Below are 27,191 nucleotides of genomic sequence, written 5' to 3'. Positions count from 1 at the left end.
CTGAAGTGTCACTAGATTCCACCCCACAGGTGGTGGGTGAAGCAGTACATCTACCTGGATGGCCTGATTTTCAAATATGCTGTAGGGGCTCGGTGCCTTTGAAAATCAGTTCAATGGTGTTGGGACCCTTTGGAATAAAAGGTAGCACACAATTATCACTAGATCTCCTGCAGTACAGCATGGCTTCCAATTTAGTTTCTCAAGGCGATACTTCCCTGACTAGCCACCAAGGGCAGTGTATGACATCGAGTAACATCCTGTCTTCATCTGAATGGTCCACCTAAGGCTGTGTGGAAAAGGAACATCATGGTTTGGCAGGAATATTTTCAAAGGATGTATGGTAGAAGAGACTCCTGGCAAGGCACCTCTGTGGGAATTCCCAAACCACTTCTTTGAATCCATACCCCCATTCGTATCAGTTTGATTTCTAAATGGCAGTTAGAGCAGCTTCCCTCTCCATAAAGGTGTTTTTCCCCCCAGGACCAGACATAATGTTTCAAGTTTGTGGGAAGTGAGGAGGGGATTGGATGGAAATAGCCACTTTGTTAGGTCTTCCCCATATGTAGCAAAGGCCTGATTTTTTCACCAGTGGTGTCAATTTCACGACATGTTCCTACCAGCAGCATTTAAGGGTCTATTTGGCCCTTGAGGTGCACTATCTGCGTGCAGATGGAGAGTGGTATAGGCCCCTACACTTGAAGCCACAGCAGGATGGACTTTTTCAATTTTCGTGGAAGGTGACAATGAACACTTGGTGGGCGGGTGGGTACTGATGGACCATGGTGAACTGAAGTTCATTAACTACCAAACGAATCTTCCTTTTGCCTTCCTGCTTGTCATGATTTCTCTCCTTCTGCTGTTGTAGGTATCGTATAATGACCCAGTGCTGGCAGCACCAGCCTGAAGACAGGCCAAACTTTGCCATAATACTGGAGAGGATTGAATACTGCACGCAGGTATTTGCTTTTTCATCTTGCAGCATAAGACAACCAGTGGGCAGTACTGCACTACCTCAGTGAGCTCTAAACATGTATGTTGTGTTAGCCCGAAATCAGTGTCATGTAGTAAACGGAGGTGATGGATTCTCTCTGCCCTTCAGAAACACATGCTTCCATCTCACTGCCCAAAGAGCGGGGTGCCCCTCACTGCCCATGCACACACCCCACAGGAGGAGAGGCTGTACACAGGCATAGCAACTCTGTGACTGCTGTTTCTACATCAAGGTACAGTTCCTCAGCAAGCCAAAGGCCTGAGCCACTCCACCAGGTTGCACTCTAGCACTTTCACTCCTTTCTTCCCTAGCTGTGCTACAAGAGGATTGCCAGGTAACAGCCACTTTGCACATTTTAATTCTTAAGACGTTGACCAGTACTGAGCTGGGATGGATCTGACCCAGGGCACCAGTTCCAGTAGACCCCTTGAACTGTGGAGAGATTTGGATCCAGACCGAAATTTCTTGGTTAGAGCCAAGATGGATCTGAACTGGAACACTGGATGCAGTGATGAACTCTGGGGCAGTCTGGATCTAGATTCAGATTACATTTCTTGGGTACTGCAGTGCTATAGGAGCTCTAAGGTCAAGCAGAGGGATTGGGTCTCCTGACTTGAACCTGATTTCCCTTTTTAGTACACAGCTCATTAACCCAGCTCTTCCAGTCTAGTGGTCTCGCAAATGAAGCCGTCAAGAAACTGTTGGCTTGCAAGCTTTGGCACAGACCTGCACAAGGCCAGGCAGCATGTCATTTCACCACTCTGAGCTTCAGTTTCCCCATGTGTAAAATAGGGCTGGTACTGATCCACCCGCTGGGGTGTTGTGAGCTACGTTCCCTCGAAGGTGCACTCCTTCGCGGCTGTGCAAGAGGCCATCAAAGGCCACACACTTAATTAGCAGAGCCACACAGGTGTGCACACTGCACACAGGTGGGCCTGGAAGATGGCAGTGGGGTGAGGTGCGGGCAGTGAGGTGAGGTGTGGGATGGAAGATGGCAGTGGGGTGAGGTGCGGGCAGTGAGGTGAGGTGTGGGATGGAAGATGGCAGTGGGGTGAGGTGGGGAATAGGGGGTAGGTGGGGGCAGTGGGGTGAGGTGTGGGATGGTGATAGGGAAGCTTGGGGCGTGTGGGGCTGTGGCATGGCCAATAGCGACATCTCTGCCCCCCAGCCCGGGGGCTGTGGTGGGGAGAGACTCCTCTCCCCCGGCCCGAGACGCTTCTCCCTCCCAGCTCCAGGGCTGTGACGGGCTGAGACACATCTTCCCCAGCCCGAGACGCCTCTCCCTCCCTACCCAGGGGCTGTGACGGGGCGAGGTGCCTCTCTCTCCCAACCCTGGGGCTGCGGCGGGGCGAGGTGCCTCCCCCTCCCAACTCCGGGGCTGTGGTGGAGTGAGACGCCTCTCCTCCAGCTCCGGCCCTGGCCCCAGCCATGGAGCTGCTGCAGCAAGAGAGGGCTGGGAGAAGTCCTCCCTCCTCATCGCAGCTCTAGGGCAACCTGCACCCCAAACCTCTCATTTCCAGCCCCACCCCAGAGCCCGCACCCCCAGCCAGAACCCTCACCCCCTCCCACCTCCCTGCCCCAGCCTGGAGCTCCCTCCCACACCCTGAATCCTTCATCCCCCCGGCCCCACCCCAGAGCCCTCACCCCCTGTACTCCAACCCTCTGCCCTAGCCCTGAGCCTCCTCCCACACTGCAAACCCCTTGGCCCCACCCCCGCCACACATCACCTTCATATTGGTGCACATAACAAAATTCATTCTGCACATGGATGGGAAAAATTAGAGGGATCATTGTGAGGTTTAATCCATTAATTTTTGAAAGGTGCTTTTAGATCATTAGGTGGAGATGTTAACTCGTTTTTGTTTTTTGGTTGTCTATTAATAGTAAGCAGTTGACCCAGCTTCTCACACTTTTACAGCTTCATTTTCAAAACATTTTCAAAAGTGCCTAAGTCCCATTGAAATGCCTAAATTACTTAGGGGCCCGACTCCATGGAGGCTTAGGCTCCTAAGTGGCTTAGGTCCTTTTGAAAATGTTATCCTGCATGCCTAGAGTCCCCACCTTCCTCCACATTGCTGCTACATTTTCACAGCTGTAACTGCTTCTGCATTACAAGCGAATGGTATGAATTCTGTGTTCCAATCTGTGTCATCCCAACATTCTCCTTGCAGTTTCAGTTGCACCTGGGAATCCTCCTTCACTAAAGTCCATGTGCCATGTTTCTCTGTGCTGGTAAAAAAAGCTATCACGTTCCACCCCAGTGGTAGTTGCATTTCCCTGAGATTCCTTTTATAAAGTTTGCGCTCCTCTGTGGCAAAAGATGCTCTATGGATACAGGACAATTCTTATAAACAGGAGGCAATTGGCGACAATGCCTGAATATCAGCAGTGGCAAAAGAGTTTGAAAGAATCTCATTGTTCTCCCCTGTAGGATCCCGATGTTATCACCACCGCTTTACCTGTGGAATATGGACCATCCATTGAGGAGGAGGAGAAGGTTCCAATGCGCCCAGAAGACCCCAAAGCAATCCCTCCTCTGGTGGTCTCCCCACACCAAAAGAGAGAGGGTGACAAGCAGGCCCTGCCTTCTCCACCCCCTCTGCCCTCAGCCGTCACAGCTGGAAAACCTTTGGCAAAAGTGGCAGCCCCCGAGCCTCCGGTCCCTGTTAATGTGCGACCAGCCCTGGAAGGGGGACACATCAACATGGCATATGCGCAATCCACCCTAGCTTCTGAGCTTCAGAAAGGCAGGGGGTCCAGAAATAAGCCCACCAATCTCTGGAATCCAACATACGGCTCCTGGTTTGCAGAGAAGCCTGTCGTCAAAAACAATTCTCTGCTGGAGAAAGAGGTGTCCGAGAGGGAGAATTTGGGGCATGAAGGAAACTGTACTGTGGGGCCCAGTGTTGTGACTAGCAGGCTGCCAGGCTCCTCTCTGCTCTTAGAACCGTCTTCACTAACAGCCAGCGTGAAGGAAGTGCCTCTCTTCAGGCTCCGCCACTTCCCCTGTGGGAACGTCAACTATGGATACCAACAGCAGGGCTTACCCCTGGAAGCCTCTGCCCCACCTTGCGCTAGCAATTATGAGGACTCTGTCCTTAGAAACAAGAGCCACGTAGCCCATCAGGGGCCTTGAGAGCCCTCTGCACTCTGACTCTCATTCTGTGTGGCTCTTGAGCTTGGAGAGTATTGTCCTTGTCATCCAAGAGAGAGCAGACAGCGCTAACTTTCATTATGTGCCAACTAGCTCTGAAGTGCCACCCTTTGAAGCTGTGTTTTCAGATAACCCAGAAGCTTCAACTCATCGGAGCCTCTACTACTACTAAGAAAAAGGGGGGATATTAACGTTAACTATAAGGCCCAGCTTTCGGTTGCATAAACTTATATGCATGGTCATTGTCGTGTCGTGCCCTTCCGTGTGCGCTTCTTCTCAATTGTGTACGCTCCGCTTAAATGTATGGTCAGGATTCACTGCCTGAGTGTTTCATGTTTGGGGTTTTCCTTGCCAAGCTGCCGGTTGCTGTGGAATGGGACACTTGAAATCCCCTACGGATGGCAATGGTAGGGAAAGAACCATTTATTCAAAACAAAAAGGATAAAACGTCTTTGAATGAAGACACTGGGGAACATTCCCAAGTTGCATTACAGCTGTAACATAGTCTGCAGCAGCCCTTGAATATGCGGTAATTACAGTATCATTGGCAGAGCAATGGAAAGATGCCAGTCACACTGTCTGGTTTGTGAGTAAGATGGGAAGTTAACTAACTGTAGAGGAAGAGAATGAACTGCAAAAGGAGGATGGTTTATATTTTTTTCAGACCCAAAGCCAAGGACGGTACTGGCCCTTTAAAATTCTTTCTGTGCTACAGAAAGGAAGCATTGTGTTCTACAGGAACTTCTTGTTGTTCAGTGGAATTCAGGTGGAATTTTACAGGGCCAGGCTTGTGTGAGAGAGAAGTTGAAAAGGCCTTTGCAGTGAGAAGTCACCAGTAGATGGAAATACAAAGGTCTGAAATGCCCTTTGACATGCCCTTTACTAACGACTCCAACCAGAAGGCTTGACTTTGTACCCCCATCGGGATTCTAGGCAGTGTCTGCATTTCACGGGTTCGTTACCCTTGTTCCTTTAACAGAATTCTTGTCTGCTAGTCTGTTAAAAGCCCAAAGCTGCACTGATGCATTCTGTACACCTTGTGCATGAAACGTGTGTGGTTACAAGATACACATAAGAATTGAATTAATTTGTAAAGATGTACATTAACAATTTACAATATACTCCGATGGGGCTGCTGAAGCAGCCGTGCTGCCTAAAATACATGGTGCCTATTTCCATAGAAATAGGTCTATGGGAGCAGCAGCAAAGGAATATAGAAGAGATGGATCTCGATCCAAGACCTTTAACTTTGGGGGAGTGGTTCAGCATCCAATCTTGGATCCACACTTTGCAGTAAATTCTCTAACAAAAGAAACCAGAGCCCCAGATCAAAACACCCCAGTCTTTGGGGTGTCAGAAAAGGATCCATATCTGAGGACTGTGACCTGAGACACACCTCCCCCTTTAAAGTATGGGTGCAGTGAAGTTCTTGTCCCTGCTCTGCCTTCCCCCACCCCTCTGGTAAATAATGCTGAAGTCTTAGTAGTGTAATGTTGAAATTGTGCATCAATTTTTTTTTAAATGAAGCTTATGTTAGCAGGTTTGAGTTGTGAACTGTAATGATTCTGTGGGTGCTTTGGACTTCACTCATCTGCTACTGGTCTGTCGCATGTCATGGCTGCATGGATGTCATGGCTGTAGTGGGGGCCAGAACTCAGGACCGTCGGTGGCAAATACAGAGGCCTCTTCCACTTGAGCTAAAAGGATGTTTCTGAGCTATAAGAGTATTGGGGTTTCTAATCCTTTCTGTGGACCAGCCACTAGAGGAGTGACTTGCTTACAGACACTGGAACATCTAGCTTAGCACTGTTGCATTCACACTACTCTTGCTACTACAAGAAGTGAAGAATTCTTCTACTGTCTCAGGAAAGACCATGTGTTCCAATGACTGAGCTTTACTTTGTACCATCAAGGCTGTTTGCACTGCAATATTATCCACATGGAACTGAAATTTTCTTTAGACATGTCAGCTTTCTTTTCCTTTTTCAAAAAGGGTCCAGATGAATTTTTTTCAAGCAGACCCCAAGGGAAAGCTATATGATCTTACTGCTTTCTTTCACTCCTTTCAAGACAAGAAACCACTCTGAGTTTTTACTGCTCTACCAGCGTGTATAGATGAGGGAAGAACCTAGTCTGTGTAGTTGTATGGCCTTAAAGGAGCGTCGCTGAAATTTTAATAAACTGTGACTGTCCGTTTCAAGCATATTGATCTACAGGCCTGGGACTGCCTGACCCTGCAACTCCAGTTATTGACAGTTTTCCAATTGCTTCTGTTAAAAGTAGCATTTTTTTTAAAGATGCTTTAGAACATCAGCAAAGGAAGATGAACAGATGCCTGACTAGCCTTTTTCCCTCCTCCCCATTCAGGGGAAGAGCAAGGAGACATACTGATTTCTTTTCTGCCTCTCGCTTGTGGTGTGCATCTATAATTTTATTGCGGGAGGGGCATCACCTTATATGTGTGAGTCTCACAATGAGAGCTAAAACCATTACTACCATTTACAGCTGGCCCACATGAACAGCATGTTTTGGTCAGTGGAAAATGGGGAATTGTAATTTAAAGTTCCTGACAATATTTTCTTCTACCATTCTTGGAGAGACTGTAGGGTAGGATGAGATCTTCAAAGACGCACAAACCTCAAATGAAATCTTCCTCTTGATAGTCTCTGTGCAAAGTGCTTTGGGCTAGAACAGTGATGTTCAGATTGGCACTGGGCTTAGGCGGAGGAGGTTGGGATCTGTTGAATCAAGGCTAGGGTTAGGGCTGAGGCTGAATGGGGTGGAGCAAGATTTTAGCATGAGATTTTGGCCCAAACGTCAGAAATCTGAGTCAGCATTTCTCATGCAGTTTCCATAAGCGGTTTCAGCCACATCCAAAACATGACCCGAAATGAGCTGCTTTTGGAGCCAATGAAGACATGGAACCACAGAGGTAGGTCTGAATTCAGCTCCTGACATACTTCTCCTGGAATTCAGAGTTCAGAACATGGAGTTGTGGCTTATTGCTAATACACAATGCAACCCATCTGAGCCCCCCACCCACTCCTATTATGATTGTTACACCAGCAGACCCCATTTCAGTGTGTCTGTGCTCACTTCCCACCCCCTTGCTGGGTTAGTGAAAACTCTGGGCATTGCTCTATTTCTCTGTTCCAGTGTGTATAAAGGCATTTACCAAATCATCGTCTTTGGGAGCCCTCTGATGCACTGCAGTATTCTGCATGGAGCAGTGCCTGTTACCAGTTATAGTGACCTCCAGCTTAGTACTGTGTGGACCACATTCTGCCCTCTGCTACACATATACTACCCCCACCCCATCAGAGTCATACGCATGCTTTTTAGCCTGTTGCTTAATTGTAAGCGTCTGAGTAGTCCCGCTGACAATGTCCTTGCAGGATCAGGGCTTTAATAAGAGGCTTTTTTTCCCTGCACACTAACCCCAGTAGTGGGGTAACGAAAGGAAACTTCTCCCTGCTGCTGCCTGTTTGTGCTGTGACTAAAATAGCATTTCACACTCCCAGTATTGCACAGTGCCTGGTCACTTTAAATGTTTAATAATAGTCTTGTCTAAAGGGGTTGAGAGATGCTGTGGTAAGAGCGCTGCTTCACTTGGATTATCACTGCTATGCTTTGTGAAATGCTCTGCAGAAATCAGTTCAGACAAGGAATTAAAAATGCGATGGATCAAGAGATGCATAACAAGTTTTTCCTAAAAGCGGGTGGGAAGGGCAACTTAACAGCTGCTTGGTTTGTTGCCTTTGTCACCACATAGCACTACAAAGGAGCAGGGATGAAGTTAGCAGAACAAGTGAATGGGATGAAAAACAGGTGGAGAGCTCCGTATCTGCATGGTCATGCAGTGATTGATAGATGGATATTCAGGTTTTTTATTTATCAAGTCTTTTATTTTAGCTATTTGCACCCCCAGTCTCCCTTGGAGGATCTGAAGCTATTCAGTGTTCATAAGCCTAATGCAGTAGGATCAGTGTAATTCCACAGTATTTTCACTGAAGTTCCTCCAGCTGTATACCAATAACAAAAGCACTAGTGTGTGTAGAAGAGGAAATTGAGGGCTTGCTTCAAACAGGCTCAGTTTTAAATGCCTGATCATGTGAGCCTACGTAACACTTTGACACATCATGTCTCCAGAGAGTCCTAACTAAAACACTAGATGCTATTTTAAGCTTGTAACAAACTTTTGTCCAGAACTGGTATTTTAAAAGTCAGTGTGTCTTGGAGTAAGTTTTATATAAAATGTTCATGTACATAGTATTCCCCCCATTGTGGGCCTTGTGATTCTACTATAAACTATCTCATTGTAGATGTCTTCATACGTAGCTACCTTTATGCTACAATGAAATGTGGGTAGCATGAGGGCCTGTAAGACACCCAGTCTAATGGAAAAATAACTATGGCATAGCTGTAAGTCATTTAACACTGAAACTGGCTAATTCCCATGTGGACTAGACCTAGGAAGGAGTGGTTCCTTGGTGAATTTCAGTAGGTGCTAGGTGGGTGCTAAGCTGTGTGTGTAAGGGGGAATGAGAGGACACCTGCTCAGCCTTACCCCTGCCCACCCCCGCCCATGTACCTCATCAGTGTTGTAGGTTCAGGCAGCTATAAGGTGAATTACAACAGAGAAAGGAAGTGGCTGTGGCTGTGGCTGTGTGAGAGGGGGACGTGGGCCAGGAAGCATAAGGCAGTGGCCTCCATCTGAGTTTAGGTTGTTCCACTTCCTGCTGGGACTGGCACGGAGCTCATGGGTAGGGTTACTTGAAGGTAGCTGTCTTCAGTTTAAAAATGGTGATGTTTTCAGCCTGTAATGAACCAGTCAAGTGGCGCATCCAACTGTAGCAGCACCTGCTTCCCTTGCTGCGTCTGGGCACAGGTGGTGCATTGTCACAGAAGCCTCTGTGGTCTCTTTCTACAATGCACGCCAGGACTAGTCGATTGTACGTTAAGAAGAGTTTAATTTTGCAAACTGGGCCCTAGAGCTGCCACCATCATCTTGGTAAAAGAACCTTGAAAAACTAATCGTATAAAAATCCTTTTATCCCTGTAAAGACATCACATGTTGCCTACCCCATATTCCCCAAAGGAAAGTATCTGCATCCAGCTTTTCTGGTCTGTAACAATGCTTCATTCGACTGTCTATCACAGGTACAGCAGCTTATGCAACATTATGTATAAAGGAAGGGCCTATGCACTTCAGGGATATTAAAAACATAATATATGGTCATTGAGTATTTTGTATTGAATAGTGTACTTGTATTGTAAACAAGTGTAGTGAATCAAAAGGCATGAAGATAAATAAAATGACTGACTAATTCCAGCTGTTGGGTTATATATTGAAATCTTTGCAATAATTATCTCATCATCAATTCCTTTGCAGGACATCACACCTGGCCTGTAGTCTGAGGCGAACTATTACATCACTAAGCTGTAGAAGTAATTTCATATAATATTTCAACTCCTACCTAAAAATAAGAGCAAGTCCTGTTAATCTCCTTTCAGATGAGCTGCAGTGGCTATTTAGCAAAGTAAATGTGTTTTAAAGTTCATGGTGTTTCTTTTCTAATGGCAACAGGACTGACAAAATCAGAGCCAGGTTCAATCTCAGTCATCAATGAGCTGTGGAAAAAGCTATACAAGCCAAACAGATAGTGAGGTTAAATGACTCACCCAAGGTCATATTGGAAGATCTTGAGAGCCTTGGCTGAAGATCACCTATTGCTTTAGAAAAGGTTAAACATCATCCCCTGATTGTAGAGCCTGGGAACTAGAGCAAGACAGGGAACGTGACATGCCTAAAAATCACAGAGCCAGGTTCGATCTCAGTCTTCCTGTCATCACTGTTCTTTAATCTCACTGCAGTGTCAAGGTTAACTATCACCACTGCTGATCATTTTTGGCATAAAGAACAGGAAAGCAAGGCCCTCCAACAGTGGGAACCAGGAGTAGCTGTGCCTTTACCTCAGGTGCCATAGTTCAGCTGTGCAAAGAGCATTATCCTCATTAGCCATGAAAAGAGTGGACAGATAAGTGTGCTCAGGCAGGTTAAGGCAGATCTTGAATTAAAAAGCAGGAATGTCTCTGGTCTCAGCAGTGGCCTAGGCCCTAAAGTTATTACAGACATTGCACTACCCAAAATTGGGGGAGGAGAAAAACAAGACCAGTTGTATACACTTTGTTTACCAGCTTGCAATTCTATACCATACAGCATTATGATAAACTACATGAAGATATAAAACCTGTTTATATATTAGAGCTGCCATTTCCCTGTTCTATTTACATAATTTGTAAGGGGAAAAAAAGGACAATCGTTTTGTGACACACTCCCCCCAAAAGCAAATTATCTTTAAAAGAATGGGTATTAATAGATCAAGGATCAGTGAATATTGTTAATTATAGAAAAAAGATATCTATAGATATAAAACATGGAAGATACAGATGTTCAGAACCTTGCTAACTTCAAATACAAAGCTATAATTTAGACAGTTTACAATAAAATGTGTACATTCAAAATTTACAATTTTTGTCTTCAGTTAAAAACTTCCATAGATGAGAATACACTATGCAGCCTTTTTTAATAGCCCAGAAAAAATAGCCATATTTAAAATACATTGTAAAAGCTGCACAAAGTCAGTCTAAAAACAGGATACTACAAATGTAATTTAAAGCGCTGTACACTTCTCAACTAAGTGAAACAGCTCATTCAGAAGTGGCAAACCATTTTACTGTGAGATATTCTGAAACCTGTATACTTGCACTAAGAAAGGTATTGTTAATACATGCTAAACATGTTCTGCATTTTAGCTGTTCAAGATGTACATGGAAAATTCTGAAAGCACTGCGTTTATTTTAAAAGACTGAGATAAATCATGTTGCATCTAAATAAGTGTTACCATGCTACATCTAAGAAGATTCACAGGCAATTTACGAATTTTATAAATGGCAAATGTAGCAAAGAAGAAACTGTGCTCTGAAGGACAATGAAGAAATATATCAAATGCAAAGTAAAAACCTTTGCTTAAAAAACATATATATACTGCATTGTACCTCCGGCAGACCATACGTAATAAGGTCACCAATATCTATGTGTGGTGCCACCTAAGTTCTATAAGCATTGGAACATGATGCTTGTAGCCTGCAACAACAGCAAACAAAAGAACATCTTCAAACAGTGGGGGAAAGCTCTCCCAAGGAGAGAGATGAAAGTGCATTATATTTTGAAAAGTGCATGCGGCTGTCTTTTTACAAATCCACACAGAGAAAAGTGCAAACCGGAAACAGTGTATTTGTGCTTTTTACAGTCTTTTTTCTGTTTCATTTATGCTGTTCACAGGCATAGCACTGTAGCAGCAAATTCTTCCAATTACCGTTTTTTGGGGATGGGTTTTTTTTCTGAATGATAAAATTCTTAATTGTTTCACAACTGATTTGAAAAAAAAAAAGTCATTTCTCCTGCTTATTACTACTAGCTCACAGGGAGATGGACAAAGTGTCTAGTAAACAGACTAATGTGAGAAACAAGGTGGAGGAGGAATACCTTTCACGCTATACAGCGTTCTTCTTCAGGTCTGAGAAGAAGAAGAAGAAAAAAAAAAGAGCTCTGCATACTCAAAAGCTTGTTTCCCTCACCAACAGAAGTTGGTCCAATAAAAGATATATTCAGGCATTCACCCTTGTCTCTAATATCCTGGGACCAATACTGCATAGACTAATGTGTCTCATTTAACAATCTCCTTTGTTATGAAAAGGCAGCAGCATGATTTATCAGTTCATTAGTACAGGGAAGAAAATCTTCCAAATACTTTGAATCACAAAGCAACTTAAAAGAATGTCAAATATACTGGCCTTCTGGGAGTGGGACATTATTCAAATAATGCAGTATCAAACCCAGAATGCTTTTACAAGAAACTCACAGGCAGGGACTGTGTCCAAATAGGAGTATATGATTTCCACTCCTGAATATGACTTTGAGGTGGTTAGAGCCTAGAGAGAGAGATTACCAAAAAAAGCAGGTTTCATAGTTCAGATAAAATTTAAGTCAGCATTCCGTGCAGATGATGTTGGGGTTATTGGATGTGGTTTAATGCTTATAGATCATTGCACTCGCGCTTGATGCACAGGTTGTAAGCATTCTGGTTCAACAAATATCATCCACAAGTTTTGCTCCATTAATCCCACGATAGGTTACTCTACTAGGCCGAACTAAGACTCCATGGTTTGTCTTACAGGTGAAGTAGCGCTTGTCACCCACAGATCCATCATTCTTTCCCTTGGCACTTCTGAGTTCAAGTCCAAGCCATATTCCAGGTGCAAAGTCAGCAGGGCCAATGTACCTAATTGTGCCCATCTCATTAGAGCTGGTCAGAAGGACCTGAGACCCCTCATGTAGTTTCACAGATCCCTCCGTGTTAGTCGTAGTGGTGTTGCTCCAACTACGCCGCAGCAGCGAGCTTCTAGATCTAGTTAGAGAAAGAAATTGGGCTTCTTTCAGTGAGCACACAAGGGCATTTTTTTCCTACGATTATATTGTGCACTGTTTCTGAAAGGCATTTTAATTTACCTTTTTAATAGACTATGTCAGTAGTAGGATGTGTATGTGGTTATTTACAAATAGAACCAGCACATCATAACATCAGCTAAGTGAAAGGGGAACTGATTTTCAATATGTTAAGATCAACCTTTTCTTTATAGTAGACAATCGTATCACTAACAGAGAGCGGCATAAACAACTTGCTGTGCTTATGAACAGGTTAAGCCAAATCAAGTTGTGACACAGCAGGGCCAGCCAGTATTAACAGGTCAAAACTGGGTTATAGCACATGCTGGCGATAGAAACACATTAATATTGAATTGTGTAAAACACTTGGAATAATGAATGAACTACTCGAACAGAACACAAATTCTCCACTGAATCCAGTGAGGTACCGTACCTGAAGAGAATTCTCCTTCTCAAACGGAAATGTTCCCATATTCTTTTTTCCTTATGTAAGTCTAAGTATAATATGGCAACAGAGATCAGAAAGCTCAGTGTGCAAAAACTGAACAAATAGTTAATACACTGAGAAATTTGGCTCTGTCCAATGAATTTAAGTGGTACAGGGCCATAGCGCTTTGCAATGCAGAACTAGGACTTAAGTGCTGAAACTCCCTGAAAACTGTTTCAACAAAAGCGACGTGATCAAATGTGCAAAATGACAGCCCACTCTGCATTTATACCTCTACATGAGAAATAGATCATTTTCATTTAGATGCTGGGAGACTCATACAATGAAAGATAATAAAACCCACTGCAAAAATCCATAATCTAAGTGTCAATTAATCTAATTATATACAGCCAAGGAGAAAATAGATTTCATTTTTAAAATATCAGATCAGATTAGATTAACATGGTATATTTGAAGCAAAGTAACAAGACAAGCAAAAAATGTGAAAAGCCACCTCAGAAACAGGACAGAATGCAATTTTTTTCCATGATAGATATATTTCTTTTAAGCTATAGTTTGTCAACTGGAGTTGGAAGAGTTCACAGTTGAAAATTTCACTCCCTGTTCTATTTTGGTGGCACGAGATCCAAGGACAAGCAAAAGTGGCTCACTTCTCCTAGACTGGTCCTGCAGTCGTTCCCTCTCAGCCAGAACTCTGTGGGAGTTTTGTCTGAAAGAAGACTGCAAGAACTGGTCCTGTGCATTAATGGAAATTACACATGTGAATCAAAAGGAACCCACACCATTCAGTGCAATTACATGCACATGTCAAGAGAAGAAAGTTCTGAGCTTTCTTCCTGTGATTCTAAACTACAGCTTGCCAGTTTTGCACAGTTACTACATATTTAAACAAACACTCACTTGACAAAGGAGTTTTTCCTGTTTATCTCCTTCTGTGAAGATGCAGAAGTTGTACTTAAACTTCGTCTAAAACCTACATGAGAAAGTGAATAAATAAGGTGACTAAGCTGCTTGATTTAAAAATAAAACTTGCACAACCACTTGCTTTGCTCCCATCTCATTTGCTAAGTACCCTCCCCACCACACCTAACTACAGGTGCTTGGGAAATGGTAAGTATTTTGTTGTGAAAAATTCCATAAGAACAAAAAAATCTTCAAGAATTTTGAGGAGGAAGAGGAACAAGGGGTAGGTAAAAATAAATAAATCAAAAATTTGAAACAAACATCCTTGAAAAAAATGCCAAAATAATTCACTAGCTCTTGTATCAAACCCAAATTATCTGTGAATCATCCCTATTCTGATCTCCTCAACAATCCCTTCTGTGTCTGAACCACTGCCCTCTGTTTTGTTTTCTTTTTGTATTAGATGGTAAAATTTTGGGCAAGAACTTTAATCATCATCAGTAAAAAGAGTACTATGGTAGCAATTGAGCACAGGGCCCTATCGTACCAAGCACTGTAAAAATACATATTAAGGCACAGTTCCTGCCCCAAATTGCTTACAGCTTAAACAGATGCAGAAAGAGGGGAAGTTCACTTGCTCAAGGGCACACAGCAGGTCCGGGGCCATGACAGGAAAATAACTCCTGGCTCTTGAGTCCCAGCCTAGAACCCTATCCGATGGGCCAAAATGCCTTGTATTTTATATAATAAAACTGAGTGCATAAAGAGTACACAGAGCTTTACAAAACATCTTTTTAAGTCAACAGTAGACAAAGGGGGAAATATCCATTTATTGCAGTAAGTCCATTCTGAAGCCAGGGTTGGGGGGGGGGGGGGGGGTTTTGTTTTGTTTAAGTACAAGCAAAAACCCCAGTATATATCAATAGGGATCAAAGGAACTGTTCAAGGAAGTGAATTCACTTTTATTCACTGGATTGATGGGTTGCATTCCGACACCCGAGGCAATTATTTCCTCCATTTCTGCAACTGAAGGAACTGATACCATATCAGTCTCCTAACTCCAATCCTGCTTGCAGACAGTGACTGCTGGCTGCTTTGTAAAGGAGGGAGAAGTCAAGTAGCAATGCATCTTGGGGCATCTGGGTTGCTCTAAAAGTCTGTTTTGCTTTGGCCATTCAAAGAACCTGGGTGGCATGTCCAGGAAGCTGCAATTTCTCGAAATGTTCTACAGGCTATCCAAACAAATCCAGACCCACATCGCAGACTCTTACCTGGGAAAGGATGATTCATTTTACCTGATGAAACTTCTGTGAGGGAGTCTAAGGAACCTGTTAATCTAAAGTGAGATAATAGGTTAAGTCTCACAAATTAAAATTGTTCAATTTCAACTTTAAGAAATATATTGCTGGGCTATTTTGTCTGAAGAGCCGTTGCAAGGTTTTTCAAAAGACTTAATATGTTGGATTAATTTAGAGTTGAATCCTCCCCACCATGCTGGTTAAATTTTCAATCCCAAATAGATTGAGCTTTTAGTTGCCCACAAGTCAGTAAATGCAGAGTTCAGAGTCCCACAGAGGCCTTACCTCTGCCTTGTATACATAACTACAGAAAGTCTTTTGTCAACAGACAGCTAGTATTATAAAATTGTACGTGTGTATCTAAGGATACAGAAATAGGTACAGTATGCTCAAGATCAAGAAAACTCAGAGGAGACATCTTAAGTCTTACTGAGGTGCAGGATGAAAGTTTGCCTGAGAGCATATGCAGCAACAGAAATGCTATATATATATATATACACACACACACATATATCTAAAGGCTACAGATAGAGAGCTGATTCCTCTGCGTGCTATAACTCAACAGTAGAAAGGGGGAAACTGTATATCATCTTGTTATGCTGTGTGGCATCGCACTGTGATGGTCTGCCATACTAGAAGACTGGAAGAGAAGAAAAAGGGGAAGTGGAGAAGAGAATGGGTATGTCAGTCGTGGTAACTAGACACAGGCATTGTGCTCATCCACTGGTCACAAGCACACATGGCTAGAGAGCACAGGTTTATCTCTGGTATTCCTTCCCCCAAGCCCAATGGTAGTGGCTGCGATCCAACTGTGTGGGTGTTCTGGCTCCTGTTTGCAGTTTGAGAGATCTATACCCACCAGGAAGCTATGTAGCATCCACAGGCAGAATCCTTGTATTTGAATTCTGCTCACAGTATCAGGATTTGGCCCTAAAATGAGAACTTTCAAAAGCACCTACTTAATTAGTTATGTCCTTAAATTTAATCACTTAGATACAGAGGCAATGGGATGGAATGAAATGTTTTTAAATTTGTGAGGTTGCTGGAACAGCCACCTGGGTATGCTTCCTGTTTATGTAGCACTGGTGATGTGACATACTAGTGCTCTTTCAATAAGCTAGTCTCAGAGCCAAGGGGATCTACTACCTCCCCAGCAGCAGGAATAATTGTTTTTCCTCTTTGGTTCGTTCAGAATTTTGTTTCCCGTTGGAGAGGAAGTGAGAAAACGTTTTGTGACAGACATAAAACGATATCATTACTCACCTCTGCACTCTGGTTGGTGGGGCAAATATGCCATATCTGGGGAGACAACTGAAGTACTGGACCCCTCCAACTGAACCATCATTCTTGCCCTGAGGTTTGTTCAGTTCAATGCCACACCAAAAGCCTACAGTTGGGATTTGGAATTTCAATATTACTTTTACCCGGGGTAACATTAAAATTTTGTACTTGGAATAGTTAACAGATGCTCAAATTGTTGCGCATATGACTAATTTATACATAACCAAACCCAGGACAGGTTTTCCCTTACCCAGAAGTGATCTCATTAAGTCAAATCAAAATGTATGCCACCACCAAAATACAGAAGAAAAATAAGAACAGTTAACTAAATTATATTAAAATACACTGAGATACGAGTGCTATATTAAAAATAGCCCTAGAAATACTGTTGATTACTCAAAACTTTTAAACCTATTTTAAGAAAAATGGCCTATTTAGATACAAACAGAAAAGAAAAAAAGCTTTGCATCTTATTTAAGTGAATTTAAGGCTGCTGAAAGCAGCAGATTGACAAAGCTGTACTGGCCATTCCTCTGCACTTATGCCTTAATCCTGAGCTCAAATGACCACTACTAAGATTCGAATGTCACTCAATGCTCATTCAGTCCTTTTCCCTCTCTAAAATCAGAAGTAATTATTACCAATTGCAAGGCAGATTTTGTGATGCAAATACAAGTGTATAAGGAACTAGGACTGGCCAGCAATTCATTTCACACAGGCTACTGAACAGCCATCAGATGGTAATAAGTTTGATCACTACCGACCTGTGAAAAGTGTCAGCTAATTATGTAAAGGTGAGAAATTCTGTATCCTATTAGCAATCCTTATGCTGTCCAGCCCCAAAAGACTCAAAATTAAATACAAGTAATTTGGTGCTATAGGTTTAAGAGCAATACTAATTATCAGCTGAAGAAATAAGAACAGTGACCTATGATTCACAAGGGATCAGTATGTCAAAAGTTCCTTCTTTCCTGTCCACCAAAGGCAGGTGACACAAAACTATTTGAAAAAGATCTGCATTGCCACCAAAAATAAACAGGGAGAGAAAAATCAAGTTTTTGCCAATTGCTCAGAAAGCAGCGTTCTGTATCGTTGCCTACTTTTTGCCATTTTAAATATGGCTGTTTCAAAGGCGAAGAGTTGCAATGGTGATGTTTTCTTTAAAAAAAAAAAAAAAAAAAAACACACCTTACATGGTGACCACTCAGCTAGTCAGGAAATCCATTCACCCAATACAAGTTAAATACAGGAACATAATCATTTGAGGTTAACAGACTCTTTTGGCTTTTCCATTAAGTTCTATCGAATCTATATTAGTCTGTCAAGTTAAAGAATAATGACATCTTAAATGGGGATTGCTTACCCTAACATATTTCTTGAGATGATGAATGTGGCTTGTGCCTGCTGATGGTTCATTCTGACATTTTATCTTAAGCAATTTTTTAAAAATATTGATATCACCAAGTGTCAAGACAGAGTATTGCCACTTTAAATCTCAAGCAAGAGGGCCTCCATTTAAACTAGGGGAGGTACAAATATACCAGTTACCCTAAGTGCAGACATTGCGTAATTGAACCTTCTTTGCATCAATCTTATGGCTATGTTCTAGGCAGAGGTTTGGATTATGAAAGAGCTCAAAAATGACAGGAAAGCGTAAGAATAACCTGGCTGGAAAGGATACATTTTCAAAAGTTATAGTTCCTATGGCTTCAGAACAACCCACCTCCATCTGAAAACACCTAACTATATAATACTGGGGGGAATTTCCAGCACCTAAGTTCTCTAGTTATCGGTAACTCCTCATTGGGCATAAAAATACAAAAAACGGTCCTGACAAGTAACTGAATTCAAACAAAAACTCAATATACCACCATGACACATCTAAAAAGGGAAGAGCACTAAATGTTCTAGCAGAGCGTCAGTAACGCAAGACATCAATGTGGTCAAAAACAGCGGCATATAAAAGCCCAGGGGGAAAAAAGGTGTGCAGCCTTAAGAAAATGAATGTCAGAAAGTATAGTAAGAATACTAAAGACTGCAATGTCAAGTGACAGTCACAATTTAAAGTACCATCTTCTCCATTTCGCTAGGCAGCTCCATGTCAAAGTCAAATATTCCATTATAATGAAGTGAAATTGAGATAAAACACTTAAATTGCTGGATTTCTATTTTAAATATTAAGCTCCAAACATTTATATTGTTCCTAGGACATTTCGCTGATTCTACAGTGTAGTTTAAGAACAGATAAAATACCTGGTGCAAACTTTGTTGTCCCATAGAATCTAACAGTGCCAGTTCTCTGCCCTACCACTAACACTTTGTCTCCAAGCTGAATTTCTCCTTCATCAAAAGGGTTTTTTCTTGTAGACGGAGAAGCATTATTCAGTCCTGTTTAATGAAGGGGAAAAACTGAAATAAGCAGAACAGCAGTTTTGAAATGAAAAGAGGCGTACATCATGATGGCTCAGCAGGGAGTCAGCCAACCGACCGGTCAAATATTCATATATGCTCTTAACAAAAGGTCCTGTTCCACACACGCTGCTTAGAGAAAACATTCCTTTGCTTCAGTGGGTATTCAGTCTAATTAAAAAATGCTGGATTTAAGGTTTACTTAGTTGTTAGAAGTTGCAGTAATAGTCTGAAGTGCAGTTCATCTGTAAGTGAAACTAAGAACAGCACCTTCTTCTGCAAATTTTCTAATAGTAAAATGTTACAAAAATACAAAACTTAAATTTAAGGACTAACTATCTGACAAGTGCCTCCTTTAAGTTATCACCCCAAATAGTGACAAAGTAAAAGCAAATACATTTATACGAATATTTGACCAAACAGTTAACTGACCTGCCATCCCTACTCCCAGCCTGTGAAGGTGTTCTTTAATAATACAACAGATACAGTACCCGCACTGCTTTTAGTTGAGGTAGGAGCTACTTTAGGCACTGCCTTTTTATTGCTGTTAGTTGAGTTCCATTTCTTGGGATGATTCTGTTTGCTCTCTAAAGAGGTAGTAGAAGAGGAAGAACTGCTGGATCCAAGGAAAGCTGACAGAGGTAATGCAAATAATTATCCAGAGATGGTATGCAGGAAAGGACAAGTCAACTAGATCAAACGAGCATGCATGATACAGAAGAACCTCATTAATTTACAAAGCAAGCAAGGGAGCAACCAATTAAAAGGCAAAGTTGATACTTCACAGCATGAACTTTAGCCATTTATTTTCACATCGGTAGATTATTTTTAGATCTTTATAATACTTCTTGATGTGCTGGTAAACGTTCTAGTGTACATTTGTTAAACGAATGAAGGATTAGTAACATAAGCCCTCATCACCTCACACTCAGTATCCAGTTTATTAAACAGATGAGAAGTAGGGAAAGTGACATTTTTGTGGGTGAGTAATGGTGTGTGAACTAGCGCCTAATGTATGCATTATATACTGTATTAATATTCAAATCCTTAAAATAAAATAAGAATGGGAGATAAATCACTTTTATCCCCATTTGTGAACATATTTAATAAGATTTATCTGGTTTTAACTTTTTCTTTTAGCTCTCTCTCTCTTTTTCAGCTCTTCTTTTCTGCCCAAAAGAAACACCAGGTATGTCTACACCTCAAGCTGGAGATATAATTCCCAGCTCATGGAGGCATACCCATGCTAGCTCTGATCATACACGGGGCAGCTCCTGACACTGAGGGTACACACTATTTTTAATATGTTAGCTTGATCAGAGCTAGCATGGGTATGTCTCCTCAAGCTGGAAATGATCCCACCAGCTCGAAGTATAGATGTACCAACTGAATGTGAAGAAAAATTTTACCCTCTTTGTGCCTCAGTTTTCCTATCTATGAAGTTAGAGATAATACTGCTTATCTGACTCACAGGAATGTTGTGAGGCTCTATTCATTCAGTGTTTGAGATGATTGGAGCTAGGACACATTCAGTATTCATATAATTAAATTCTCTATCTTGGGGAAGCGGGGGTGTCAAAAAATATGAAGTGCAACTGTTGAGAGCCAGAGCCAGAGCACAGATTAAAGAATGGGGTACCTAAGGAAAGCGTACAAGAAACCAAAGGCTCCGAAGTTAAGATACTGGCGGTCTCAATATGAACTAAAAATAGTAAGTCCTAAAAAAGTATAAAAATAGTGGTTCTGAGTGTGCAAAGGTAACATTCAAAGCTCAAGATTTTAAAAGGTGGATGCCTAAAGTCCGTATTTAGGCACCCAATTAGGTAGCCCAATTTTCGAAAGTGCTGAGCACCAAGCACCTCCCACTGAAGTCAGAAGTGGCTGGGTTTTCAGCACTTTTTGAAAATTAAGCCAATTATTTAGGTGCCTCATTAGGAATACGGATGCCTAAAGTTAGGCTCCTACATCTTGAAACCCTGTCTCAAACTAGTAACTGTTCATGAACTGAAACGTTTGGGAGGAAAAAAAAAAGGATGTTTTTTTCTCAAGAAAAAATATACTCAGTCAGATGAAGGGTAGGTTTCTGTTTTGTTTTAAATAATTGCATATACTCAAAATCTTCAAAGGCAAATAGTAATAGAATACGTGTTGTGAAACCTTAGATGGGGGCTGGATTTTTATAAAGTGCTGAGCATCCACCCTCTGATAATCAGACCCCTTTGCATTGTCAGGTTGAGCACCCAAAAACTGAAGCATCAGAAGTCACTAGCCAATTATAAACCTACAGATCATTAGAGACTGGATTCCAATTTTAAAAGAAAAAATAATATTTTTACAGACTTAACATGGTTTTGAAATGATTACATTACAGAAGACAAATCTAAAAATGCTGTTACACCATTATAATTTGTTACTCAACACTCAAACGTACAAGTAATAAAAGGGTCAAAATTCTGATACTTGTTGAACACAGTTCCCACTGGAATACATGCAACCAGCAGCAGGAACACAGGGGAAAAAGATCCACCAAAACCAACAGAAAGGTTGTTCTACAGACGATCTGCAACATGATGTGGTTTTCTTAGACAGAACCTCAGGCATAGGGGGCTGGGCTCCAGAGTTATACATGCATCTGCCATGCCATGCTGCCCTGGCAGTGGACCATATCACTCAGACTAAGACCTGAAGGGACCATCATGATTAAAGCTACGGTTTAGTCATGGCTATTTTTAGTAAAAGTCATGGACAGGTCACGGGCAGTAAACAAAAATTCATGGCCCGTGACCTGTCCATGACTTGTACTGTATACCCCCAACTAAAATTTGAGCCAGGGGGCCACGGGGCACTGCGCAGCCCAGGACTCCTGCTGGTGCTGGGGGTGAGGGTTGGCGGGGCTGGCAGGCTCCCTACTCAGCTCCGCATGGCTCCCCAGAAGCAGCCGGCATGTCCCTGCAGCTCCTTGAGGGAGGGAAAGCCAGGGAGGCTCTGTGCGCTGCTCCTGCCACGAGGTCCAACTCTGCAGCTCCCATTGGCCGAGAACAACAGCCAGTGGGAGCTGCGGGGGTGGTGCCTGCCACGCTGAGCCCCCTCCCACACCCAAACTACTGCTGCTGCTGGGGCATGGGGGGTAGTGGCCCGAGACTGCCCCAGCAGCGGCCAGTGCAGCTGGCCCACGGAATCCGTGACTTCCGTGACAGACACACAGCCTTAATCATGATCTAGCCTGACCTCATGTACATCACAGGCCACAGCCTCACCCACACACCCCAGTAATAGGCCCACAGCCTCTGACTGAGTTACTGAAGGCCTCAAATCTTGATCTGAAGAGTTCAAGTTATAGAGAATCCACCGTTCACTCTAGTTCAAACAAGCAAATGACCCAGACACCACACTGCAGAGGTAGACCAAAAAAAAAAAAAATGAACCAACCAACCCAAGGTCTCTGACAATCTGACCGGGGGGCGGGGACGACTCAAATCCTTCCCAACCCTCAATATGGCGATTAGATCCCAAGCATATGCGCAAGAGCCAACAGCCAGACACCTGGGAGAGAATTCTCTGCAGTAACTCAGAACACTCCCCATCTAGTGTCCAATCTCAAGCAACTGGAGATATTTGCTACTAGCAGTCACAATGGGCCATATGCCATTGTAAGCAAACTTATCAAGCTCAGCCTCCGAAAACGTTAGTTTTTTTGCCCCCAGTACTCCCTTTGAAAGACTGTTCCAGAACTTCACTCCTCTGCTGGTTAGAAACCTTTGTTTAATTTTAAGCCTAAGCTTACTGATTGCCAGTTTATGTCCATTTGTTCTTGTGTCAGTATCAGCCCTCTACTTGAAACAACTCCTCCCCTTGCTAGTGTTATCCCCTTGGTGTACTTACAGAGAGGAATCATATCTCCCTTCAGCCTTTGTTTTGTTACGCCTAACAAGCCAACCTCCTTGTCTCTTCTCGTAAGGTAGGTTCTCCATTCCACTGATGACCCTACTAGTCCTTCTCTGCACCTGTTCCAGTTTGAATTCATCTTTCTTGAACATGGGAGATCAGAACTGCACTCACTATTCCAGATGAGGTCTCACCAGGGCCTTGTATAATGGTAATAACTCTTCCCTAACTCTACTGGGAATACCTCGCTTGACTCATCCTTGGACTGCATTAGCCTTTTTCACAATGGCATCACATTGGTCCCACTCAGATTAATCCTGCTCCTAGCGGACTGGTGTACAGGGCTGCTTGGAACTAGAATGCAGGTATACATTAGCACTGCTTTTGCAGCATATCTGAGTAACTATAAAGAGGGGTAGGGGAAGGGAAGAGACGTGATACTTCCTTTGCCCTTCCCAGAATTGGCTCAAAATGAATCAACAAGGGGAATTTAGTTACCTTCTTTACCAGGCATAGTTTTCATTCCTTCTTCAGTAGCCAAAAAGGTGGATTCAGCACTACTATCTTTTTTTAATGTAGCTAAGCCTAGGAGACAAAAAAAGACAAAAAAACAAATAGGGTCAACAAATACCCTGCCAATTACCTATAAATAATTTTACAAAAAAAACCACATATGCAAACAGATACAGTACTGGGTTTGTAGACCCCTGAACCAACCATGATACCTCCAAGTCCATCATTTCAATCTACATACATACTATAGACACTAGTAATCTTTACAGAAGGGTATGATATCTAGTATTCAGAACACGGTACAGTACTGGCAAAATGTCCTAATCCTGACTGATACTAGTTTCCTCTGTGACCACTGGCAAGCCGCAACTTCTCTGTGCTCTCTCCCGTCCCTCTCTTCACCAATCTGTGAAATGGGGCCAAGGTCTGCCCAGGATGCTTATTTAGTACTCGTAAAATGCGTTGGATTCTTCAAATATAAGTACTACAAAACCACAGTATTTTTATATAAAACTTCTAGTTGTAAAATAATTTACCAATCATGTTAAACCACTGACACTTAAAAAACGCTCCAAAGCAATCAAGCGATATTATAAACAAATTGCTTGCCAAATGTTTATATTGAAGCAATCTGAGTTAACACAAGTGAACAAAAAAATCCTTTAAAATCACAAACATCTGATTTCCTTAAACACACTCAAAACCAAACTTTTTTGCTTTTACTATTGGAATAAGAGTACCAACTGTTAAATCTATAATTTCAATGTATGCACGTATTTATACAAATCTGAGTTTCAACCTCATAACTTTTGTTTTCAAGCCTATGAAAACGGATTGAATATGCCAATATTAATCTAATTAAAGAGCCTATTACACTACATAGCAACAATGTAATAACATATGTATGAACTAATATTGCTGCTTAAATACATGCTTCATGGACAAGCTATTTTGTATTCATAAGTGGTTGTCTGCCACTAGGCTAGGCAAAGAGAACAGAACCTTCCGAACAATTTTGCTGGTACTAGTGATGAGGGCAAAGTGGACTTTTTATTTAATTATATTTATTGGCTTAGCCCAGATGATATATTATTTTGGTATTATTTATTACTGTATTCTATTTTAAGGTGTTTTATATTTCAGCGTTAAAAGTCAGACACGTGAGAACATTGTTCATGGCTGGAGATACGTTTTAGAACAGAAAATCCTTGATGATCACAATAAGTACCAGGACTAATGTGACCATTACTAATGAAATCTAATGGACTATTTAAAGAGGAAATATTTTTATCACAAATATAAATATCAAAAAGTACAAATAAAAAAAAAGCATTAAAATATCTATATACAATATTAAAGGTAAGGTTTGACAGAACTCTGCAGTCTATCTACAATATTTATAGAAGATGTACTAATTATTTTGCACGGCCTATAACGCAAATAATTTATTGGTGGTTAAGGCAATGAAGAAATTTACTCCAGTAATGTAAGGAAATGTTTCAGAAGAAAGCTCTGTATTTGCAACTTTATCCTCCCACCCTACCAAGTGACTCCACCAGGCACATTAAGATAAATGGCCCTTTGGCATAAGAATATCTTACAATGGCAGCTCACTACATACTGCTTACACATGTAAGCCCTAGCGGTGCACCAGGTGTAACTTACTCTGATTTTGTCTTAAAGCAAATGTCAAATTTTTGGATTTATATAGACGGCTAGGCACAGCTGTGTCAAAAAACAGATTAATCACAAACTGCTGTCACGAATGCATCGCCTCAGAGGAAAACAATCCTTTTCCATTTTAGTCAAGATCTTTTGAAAATAAATCAGAGCTCAATCTTAACAAACAACTGTCTTATAGCTCACAATACTATGAGTGGACCAAACAGCCAAAGTGAAGACTGTTTTATAGAAAGAGATAGCAAAACTGTAAAGTGGGTGGCCTAAGCTAACAAATGTAATTATTTTACTGAAGTGTAGCATTTTATGCAAGGTGTCAGTTTTTCCACATCATGTTAAACTGCCTGGATGTTAAGTTAATTGTCTAAGTTGATATGATTAGGACAAGGCATTTCAAAAAAAGATGAGCTCCGTGGAACATATCCTTTTTCAGATCAAGTCATAACCATGCAACTTATACTATACAAATGCCCCATTTCTAGCAAAGGTCAGACAGAGAACTTCAAACTTTCTGAAATATGTCAGTGTGTAGAAAATTCTGGCTGTTCAATTATTTTTAATGGTCACAGAGCAGCAAGTCTACCACATGGACATGACAGCAAGAGTCAAATGACTTTTGCAGGTCATCCCAAATCACTGCCAAAAAAATTTATTCCACCATCCCATCATGTTGTCTGTATATGCTGCATATTTTACAGTTAAAAAAGGAATGTTTTTGTAGCCAGACAGCCAGCCCCCCCCTCTCAGACCAGCATTGCTGGAAACACAGGAGGAAGCAGGAACAGGGCACTTAACATATATTCCAGCACAGCCTTTGAAGCTGTGAAAGCACAGGTGTGCTGCTACAATGTGCCTCTGGGAACAGATACGATTAAGCTCACAGCAGGCAGAGGCCCTGTGACAGACATGGCTCTTAGCCCCTACTAAATAGCGTGATGCACACACACCAACATCCTAGTTGGGAAAATATTTACCCTGATAAAAGAAATGTCCAGTAGTCGACACTTATTGTTTCTCTCCTTTGCAAGTGTAAACTACTCTTGCGAAAGCTGGCGTCACCCCGACAGACCAGCCTCAATTTGGCATAAGAAAGGAGAAAGAGAATAAAGGAGTACAGAGGTATAAGTAGGGGACCTACAGCACCATGATTTTTGAGTGCTTTTCACTATCTATCTGCTGGTCAGATAAGTGACAGCCTCCCAAGGCTTCTGCAGCTAAGAGGGTCCCTACGCCTTGTCCCTTATTCGTCTTTCCGCGGAATTGAGTGACCGATCCTGGCTTGGCACCGCTGGAATCGAGAGATGCAAGGAGGGTAAGAAGCACCCACACCTGATCTCCTATCTTTAGTGTACACATATTTTGAAATAGAGCTCTATACTTTGTTTTCTTTCTTTGGGATTGTGGCTTCAGTTTTGTAACTTGTTTGTGTGTGTAACATCTCTACATTTAAATAAGTAGGCACTAGCAATTTTGTAACCACATGATTAGAATCTAGCTTAATAAATTTTGGTAACCATTTATGCATAAGCCTGACTTGTTTTCTCTGGTTTACTGTAAAGCAGCCAACACAATTAAAGAACCTCAGCCGTTTTGGCTCTAAAGCCTGGCCATTAGGTGAGAGTACTAAGAGCCTAGCGTTGAGTTGTGCCGCCTCCACGGGGCAAACTCTTGGGGCACCTGTCAGTCAATCCTGGCTGCCCGCTGCGAAGGAGCTCTGAGCTCTAGCAGTTAAAGTCACGGGTGGTTAGGACCTTGGGGCATCCGTCAGCCTAGCCCGGGCTGCCCGCCGCGAAGGGACAGTGCGTCCTAGCGGTTAAAGTCACGGATGGTATAAACGGGCATAGCTGGCACCTCACCAAACATCCTTGGCCGTCGGCTAACAGAAATTGGCGTCACGAACAGGATTGTGATATAGGCTGCACTACAGTAACACAATGAAACCAGTCATGATAAACACCACAGAATTCCCTGAGCTAGAGAAAAGTTTGACCCAAGAGGGATGGGGAAATCCTCTGTGGAGCAAAGAACTGCTGGAGAAATATTGGGGAAAACCAGCAGAGATCTGGCAGCATTTCTGTAACTGGAGAACTGCCTGCAAGATGAAGAAAGGGAAAGGAAAA

At 42.3% G+C, this 27,191-nt stretch overlaps 2 protein-coding genes across 3 annotated transcripts in view; one reads left to right on the top strand and one right to left on the bottom strand.

Annotated features, from left to right (window-relative positions):
- Window positions 1-4,127, top strand: part of ALK (ALK receptor tyrosine kinase) — a 538,912-nt gene extending 534,785 nt beyond the window's left edge. Inside the window, exons 29-30 of the mRNA XM_073336696.2 lie at window positions 866-956; window positions 3,423-4,127. Of these exons, the coding sequence (XP_073192797.1) occupies window positions 866-956; window positions 3,423-4,127 (796 nt within the window). The remainder of the gene's footprint in view (window positions 1-865; window positions 957-3,422) is intronic.
- A 5,345-nt stretch (window positions 4,128-9,472) lies between these two features.
- The window catches only part of CLIP4 (CAP-Gly domain containing linker protein family member 4), a 65,474-nt gene continuing 47,755 nt past the window's right edge, over window positions 9,473-27,191 (bottom strand). Inside the window, exons 11-17 of one of the 2 annotated variants that reach the window (XM_073338632.2) lie at window positions 23,377-23,463; window positions 19,485-19,625; window positions 18,838-18,972; window positions 16,567-16,690; window positions 15,277-15,341; window positions 14,003-14,075; window positions 9,473-12,616 (exon numbers count right to left, since the gene is read on the bottom strand). In XM_073338632.2, the coding sequence (XP_073194733.1) occupies window positions 12,295-12,616; window positions 14,003-14,075; window positions 15,277-15,341; window positions 16,567-16,690; window positions 18,838-18,972; window positions 19,485-19,625; window positions 23,377-23,463 (947 nt within the window). In that variant the 3' untranslated portion in view covers window positions 9,473-12,294. The remainder of the gene's footprint in view (window positions 12,617-14,002; window positions 14,076-15,276; window positions 15,342-16,566; window positions 16,691-18,837; window positions 18,973-19,484; window positions 19,626-23,376; window positions 23,464-27,191) is intronic. The other variant, XM_073338633.2, reaches the window with a different exon arrangement.

This window comes from Lepidochelys kempii, chromosome 3, assembly GCF_965140285.1.
Source record: "Lepidochelys kempii isolate rLepKem1 chromosome 3, rLepKem1.hap1, whole genome shotgun sequence".
Taxonomy (NCBI): Eukaryota; Metazoa; Chordata; order Testudines; family Cheloniidae; genus Lepidochelys; species Lepidochelys kempii.
The sequence above is the reverse complement of the archived record's forward strand: the minus strand, read 5'-3'. Positions and strand labels throughout refer to the sequence as shown.